Source organism: Citrus clementina, unplaced genomic scaffold (genome assembly GCF_000493195.1).
Source record: "Citrus clementina cultivar Clemenules unplaced genomic scaffold, Citrus_clementina_v1.0 scaffold_3, whole genome shotgun sequence".
NCBI lineage: Eukaryota > Viridiplantae > Streptophyta > Magnoliopsida > Sapindales > Rutaceae > Citrus > Citrus x clementina.
The window spans coordinates 24,591,462-24,598,458 of NW_006262339.1; the positions used below are offsets into that span (position 1 = coordinate 24,591,462).

Genomic DNA, 6,997 nt, shown 5'->3' on the forward strand with positions numbered 1-6,997 from the left:
AGCATCAGCCATTTCAGTTATCGTCTTCTCAGAAGGGTATGCATCTTCCAGATGGTGTCTCGATGAACTTGTAAGGATCCTTGAGTGCAAGAAAGAGTATGCACAGATTGTGATTCCGGTTTTCTATCAGGTTGATCCATCAGACGTGAGAAACCAAACTGGGAGTTTTGGGGATTCATTTTCGAAGCTTGAAGAAAGATTAAAGGAGAATACTGAGAAGCTGCGGAGTTGGAGGAAAGCTTTGAAGGAAGCAGCCAGTTTGTCTGGCTTTCATTCTCTTAACATCAGGTGAAAAGTTACTTTTAATTTCGCATACTAATATTCAACACTGTAAATAAAATTCACGCACCACTCTTAGTTAAATTTCCAGATGCTAAACTACATTTTTAAATTTGTTTATGCATCAAATTCTAGACTTCTTGAACTTCCCCACTTTTGAACTCCTATAAAAGAAATTTTGCAGAATTAATTTTTTTTGTCTTAACCACGAGGTATCCTGGGAAGGGCCCCAACTTGGGAGGCACAACAAAGGCGAGTTCTCTGCGACTTGAACTGGGGAGCAAACCCAGTCAAGCCACTTAAGGGGACTCCATTGTCAGTAGAGCCAATACTTTGTTGGTTATTTTTACAGAATTAATAATAAAAGCTCCAGAAGTTTACAATATATTTTAACAAAATTAATGGTCTTCTGTCGTTTTTTAATCAATTTCAATCTCTTACTCATATACCATTAGGAAAAAAAAAAAATCTCTTCCACATGTAACATATTCCTGTAATTAAAAAGTTATTAATTTATAGGGAGATTGTAAATTCCCTTATTCAAATCAATATATACCACTTATTCTGACTAATTTTACAATATTTAATAACTTTCGCGGTACCATCACTTTGCAATATTATCCTTCTGAAAAAAAAATAAGTGGTATATATTAATTTCAATTGGAAAACTAGCAATCTCCCTTATTTCATATTTCATGCAAATCCCTCCTATTTGAAGTTACTGCTGCTAATTTTATGTATTTGGTAGGCCTGAATCGGAACTTATAAACGAAGTTGTTAATCACATTTCAAAGAGACTGCTGGATCAAGTTTTTCGGCGGAATGATAACAAAAACCAGCTGGTTGGAGTAGAATCAAGAGTTGAGGAAATTGAATCTCTACTAGGTGTTCAGTCGAAAGATGTTTACGCTTTAGGGATTTGGGGCATTGGTGGTATAGGCAAAACAACAATCGCTAGAGCTACTTTCGACAAAATCTCTAGCGATTTTGAAGGTTCTTGCTTCCTTGAAAATGTTAGAGAAGAGTCACAAAAACCGGGAGGATTAGCTTGCTTGCGACAAAAACTTCTTTCAAATTTATTGAAAGATAAAAATGTGAGTCTTGCTATTGGTCTTAATTTTAGAAGGCTCAGCCGCATGAAGGTTCTGATTGTTTTTGATGATGTGACTTGCTTCAGCCAATTAGAATCTATAATTGGAAGTCTTGATTGTTTGACGCCTGTGAGTCGAATCATAATAACCACCAGAAATAAACAAGTGCTTAGAAATTGGGGGGTGAGGAAAATATATGAGATGGAGGCATTAGAATATCATCACGCTCTTGAGCTTTTCAGTCGACATGCCTTCAAACAAAACCATCCTGACGTTGGTTACGAGAAATTTTCAAGCAAGGTAATGAAATATGCTCAAGGTGTTCCTTTAGCTCTTAAAGTTTTGGGTTGCTTTCTATATGAAAGAGAAAAGGAAGTCTGGGAAAGTGCAATAAATAAATTGCAAAGAATCCTCCATCCAAGTATCCTAGAGGTATTAAAAATAAGTTACGATAGTTTGGATGATAAGGAGAAAAATATTTTCCTTGATGTTGCTTGTTTCTTTCAAGGCGAGGATGTAAATCTAGTAATGAAATTCCATAATGCAAGCGGTTTCTACCCAGAAATAGGAATAAGTGTTCTTGTTGATAAATCTCTCATTGCTATTGGTTCATACAACCAGATAAGAATGCATGATTTACTACAAGAGTTGGGTAGGGAAATTGTTCGACAAGAATCAATTAATCCTGGAAACCGCAGTAGGTTGTGGCATCATGAGGATATCTATGAAATTCTTACATATAACACGGTAAGCAGTTTGTTGTGGATAATTATTTTGAAATATTCTAGCATTTACAAACTTGATATGAATATATTTATATATGCTCGAACTGATGAGTCTTAGAATTAATAGAAGAGCAACAATGATTAGAAAAAACCATATCCGTTAGATGACGTAGCAATAAATTATAAATGCCATGACAACTTGCATAATCGTTTGCAAGCATAATTGATATGCCAATTTGTATAGTACACAGACGGAATTTTTATATTAAGTATTACTTGTGTTATTATGTTTCTTTGTGCATTTGCAATTAAAAGTTTAACTGCCTAGCAATAACTATAAGCTACCTCTAATTGTGAATTAGTGAGAAACTTGCCCCAAAAATTTGACTTGGTGGGGTTGAAGTGCGATTCATTGGTGGAATACACATATCTTTCATTTGATTTTAACTTTATTGCTTTTTCACTTCCTTTTAGGGGACAGAAAAAATTGAGGGCATATGTTTGGATATGTCAAAAGTAAAAGAGCTCCGTCTAAATCCCAATACTTTCACAAAGATGACTAAATTGAGATTTTTAAAGTTCTATAGTTCATTATTCAATGGAGAGAACAAATGTAAGATGTCTTATTTGCAAGACCCTGGATTTGCTGAAGTGAAATATCTTCACTGGCATGGATATCCGTTGAAGTCATTTCCCTCAAACCTCAGTGCAGAGAAGCTTATGTTACTTGAAGTGCCTGATAGTGACATTGAACGACTTTGGGATTGTGTGAAGGTATGCATATCTTATTATATATGTGCAATCTCTCAATAACAACATTAAATTATTATACGTGGTAACGATTTTGTCTTGGCCTCTTTTTTGACCGAGCAGCATTATAGTAAGTTAAACCAGATAATCCATGCTGCCTGCCATAAGCTAATTGCCAAAATTCCAAATCCCACGTTGATGCCACGTCTGAACAAGCTGGTTATCTTGAATCTAAGAGGTAGCAAAAGCCTGAAAAGTCTTCCATCTGGAATATTTAACTTGGAATTTCTTACCAAACTTGATCTTTCGGGCTGCCCAAAACTGAAAAGGCTTCCAGAGATCTCATCAGGTAATATAAGCTGGTTATTTTTAAGGGGGACTGCAATTGAAGAACTGCCCTCATCAATTGAGCGTCAACTTAGGCTTTCGTGGTTGGACCTTTCAAATTGTAAAAGGCTTAAGAGTCTCCCAAGCAGCCTCTATAAATTGAAATCTCTTGGAATTCTTGATCTCCAAGGTTGCTCAAATCTTCAGAGATTGCCCGAATGTCTTGGCCAATTATCCTCGCCAACAACATTTAATCTAGCGAAAACCAATATTGAGAGAATACCAGAAAGCATTATCCAACTTTTCGTGTCGGGATACCTCCTCTTAAGTTATGGTGAGAGGTTCGAATTCGTGCAAAAGCCTCCATTCCTTGAACGAGGTTGCTTGGCACTGCAACCACTTTTAGGTTTGTTCTCTAAGTTATGAATCTTATAGGCAATTTTTTTTTACCGGAGCAATAATTTTAAATTGGCAGGTAATTCTACTGCAGGAATTCTTGAAGATACCCTGAGAATTCAGCATACGAACTTTATGCCAGCCGTACGTTGGGAAGAAATATGGCAAGAAGTATGGGTAAATGTGTGTCTTTAACTCTCTCTACTTACAATTTCTACAATCTTTTTTTTGGGTTTAAAATTATGTTTTTTTGGTACAGAGAGGTTTTTCCATGGGCAAACTTCATATCGTACTGTCTGGGAATGAAATTCCAAAGTGGTTTGAGTTTCAAAGTGTGGGATCTTTTATAACCTTGGAGATGCCGCCAGATTTCTTCAATAATAGCAGAGTGCAGGGCATTGCATTTAGTGCTATTTTAGCATTTTCAGACCGTCATGTAGATTGTGGCACATGGTTTTCATTTTCTTGTGAGCTCAAAGTAAAAACCACCAAAGATTGTGGTCCGCATGACACACGATTATTTCAGAGCAGAGTTAATTATGTAGAATCATATCACTTACATTTGGGGTACTATCTGTTCTGTGAAGAGGATTTTAATGGTTTTTGGAAATGCAATTGCATTCCTGAGGCAGTCCAGCGGGGTGAAAAAATGTGGGATCCATTTACTTCACACCCCAGATTCTACGAATTCAATGTAAGATCCAAGCAGATGTTTCAACTGTAACGTAGAAGACTGAGATAGGTGTCATTTTCACTCAACTCACCTGAGTTGTGAATCCATTTGCTTAAACATGTATGCACTTTTTCAAGTATCTCTACCAATTCCATATTTGGAATGGTGCATTTGATTCCATAGTTGATGTGGTATCGTCTATGGTTAGAATTTATATTTACAAAAATGACTTGTAAGGGAAGGATTGAAGATGCCCGTGAACTTATATTTCGATTTAGATTATTGTATCTTTTTCATGTATAAAATTGGATCCTATCATTCACATATCATTGACATGAGCAATATGGATTACTAAATCATTATTCTTTATTATTGTGCTGAATTTGATTTTTTATTGAATAATTTGATATATTTCTTGAATCAATTTGGAGCTTCTACAACATGTCAGAGATCAGTTTCTCCAACATTCCTTTCGGCGCCAAAAGATAACCAAGCGGTTGAATAAGAATTGATATATACAACATAAATACAAGAGTTGTTTTGTCTTTTTACAATAGGAATAATATATAATGCTCGTTAAAACTTGCTGATGAGAAAGTAAATTCCTCAGAAATTAAATGTTTCAGCCAACCAAGGAAGCAGCTTTTCGTGGACCAACTCAGGCCTGTCGTCATGGGGGCAATGTCCTACTCCTTTCAATACAATTAACTTCACATTTGAGAGTTTAGAAGGCAGAGATGAGATGTATTTACCAACAGGTCCATCGAGGGGTGTGAATGGATCCTCATCAGCCCATAAAACTAGTGCAGGTATAGAGATTGATGGCATCAATTGAACTGGGTTCGGCCCTGGTGGGCCTGTTACAATCGAAACAAATGCGTCAAGTGCCCCTTCCTCATTGGCGGGCTCTCGTATGATCTGCAGTTTTGAGGTCGATTCATGAATTATGAGACGCCATTTTTGTAACAGGTTAAAATGGCATATAAGTGGAGAATATTAATACCTCAACCAGTGTTTCATCCACAGATTCCTTATTTGCATAAATGGACAGTAAAATATTCCTCGTTGTTTCCCTGAAGCACCAATGTATACACATCATAGATTTTTTTAATTTTGACTCTAGTGTTTTAGGATAATGAACAATGGACTGAATAAAGAGAAGAGAAAATACCTTTGTTTCACACGCTCAAATATAGCAGAAGCAATTGGCCTTTGCTTCAACAAAAAATCAATGAACCAAAGCAATGGGAACAATAGCTTGATTCTCCAATCATCAACAATTGCCTTGTTGTTCATGCCACCAGCACAATTCAACAGAACAAGCCCTCGAACAAGGGTTTGACTGGATTCTTATGGTAGAAAATATAGCAGGTTTATCGTAAACCATAGATACCAAAAAGGATAATTAGGGACAAGTGTTTCTTTGCAAGCAAGTTGAAGAATATCTGATGTCCAAGGGGAAGTTAAAATAAATATACCTGAGGCAGCGATAACACAAGCTAGGCTTCCAACAGAATTACCTATAAGCACAGTTGGCTTCTGAACAACTTCATCCAAGAAATCCAATATTAGCTGTATCAGTGAATCTCACTCAAGTTAGCAAGGAAAATAACTAAAGGTCAAGTGATTGATGACGTAAGTACATAGAAAGATCCAACTTCTGGGTAGGGAACATTGCACACCTGAGCCCATGCCTCCATGGTATATGAATAACCAGCTGGCTTATCTGAAGCACCAAATCCAAGGTGGTCAATTGCATAAACCGTGTAGCTCTTCGCCAGGGTGCCGATATTCCTGAAATTACCTCAGAGATAACAAGAAAAATATCAATTCCTCACATTATTTAATAGGATAAAGGAGTAGTGAACACACAAATTTTCATTCCCCTCTTCTACGGAGCGGTAAAATGAATACTTTTTCACTAGATTAAGAATTGGAAAATGGAAGAAGCCTATACCCATAAAAGGGTAATATTAAATGGAACCCTGAAATTCAGATCACTGGTTTGTCATCATCTAGGTGCAAGGAATAGAACTAAGTGTTAATGCCAATGCACCATGAAATAATGAATAGACTTTACTTTCATTATTCTTTTGCTTCATTGATCTTAATTAATTATTAGAAGTATAACACATATAAATGCATCCCTGGAGTTCATAATACATAACAGAGTCAGAGATATTACATACATAAGGTAAAGACATGCTCCATACAAAAAAAAAATATTACAGTCGAAAATACCCAGAACATAATTTGAATTGAATTCACAATAAAGGAGCTACATTTTTGTGCACCCAATAATCAACCCGCTAGACAATTCACAACAAGAAAGAGCAATCTTATCTCGCTAACCTGCGCCAGTGAGGAATGGAGACACCAAAGCCATGGACAAGGAGTAGAGGAGGAGAATCGGGATGTGAATTTGGAGTTGAAGAAACCAAGTAATTGATGGAGTACTGACCCTTCCATTTCCACATTTTGCAACTCTCCCTTATCTCATTAACCTCCAGTTCCAGTGCAGCAGAAGCAGAATCCCCTCCACTGCTACTGTTAGTATAACTGATGGTAACATTTTGTCTCTTCTTCTTCTCCTTATTCCTCTGCTGCAACTCCAACTGCAACTGAAACTGCCAACTCTTATTGCTCAATAGGGGCAAGCGCAGGCCTTTTACATCTCCATTTCCATTTCCAATCCTGAGCGTTGTTATTGGAATAATGAAAGAGGGAGCCCGAGCCCTTACCATCCACACGCTCAT

General features: G+C 36.7%; 2 protein-coding genes across 2 annotated transcripts in view; one reads left to right on the forward strand and one right to left on the reverse strand.

Moving 5' to 3' along the window:
- LOC18049117 (putative disease resistance protein At4g11170) overlaps positions 1-2,908 on the forward strand; it is a 3,552-nt gene extending 644 nt beyond the window's left edge. The window contains exons 2-4 of the mRNA XM_024187213.1: positions 3-288; positions 1,013-2,117; positions 2,570-2,908. Of these exons, the coding sequence (XP_024042981.1) occupies positions 3-288; positions 1,013-2,117; positions 2,570-2,908 (1,730 nt within the window). The remainder of the gene's footprint in view (positions 1-2; positions 289-1,012; positions 2,118-2,569) is intronic.
- Positions 2,909-4,781: 1,873 nt separating this feature from the next.
- LOC18049118 (pheophytinase, chloroplastic) lies at positions 4,782-6,997 on the reverse strand. The gene is made up of 6 exons (XM_006441861.2): positions 6,594-6,997; positions 5,924-6,035; positions 5,720-5,813; positions 5,413-5,590; positions 5,245-5,314; positions 4,782-5,159 (listed from the first exon to the last, which is right to left on the reverse strand). Exons 1-6 carry the CDS (start codon positions 6,995-6,997, stop codon positions 4,848-4,850), a joined length of 1,170 nt encoding a protein of 389 aa, XP_006441924.1. The 3' UTR covers positions 4,782-4,847.

Bases quoted from the DNA above. Each gene is read 5' to 3' on its own strand.
- LOC18049118 (XM_006441861.2), bottom strand. From the start codon at position 6,997: ATGAGCGTGTGGATGGTAAGGGCTCGGGCTCCCTCTTTCATTATTCCA. The intron at 5,814-5,923 runs GTGTGCAATGTT...TCACTGATACAG, and splicing joins CCATGGAGGCATGGGCTCAG to CTAATATTGGATTTCTTGGA. The intron at 5,315-5,412 runs GTATTTTCTCTT...TTGGTGCTTCAG, and splicing joins TTTGAGCGTGTGAAACAAAG to GGAAACAACGAGGAATATTT.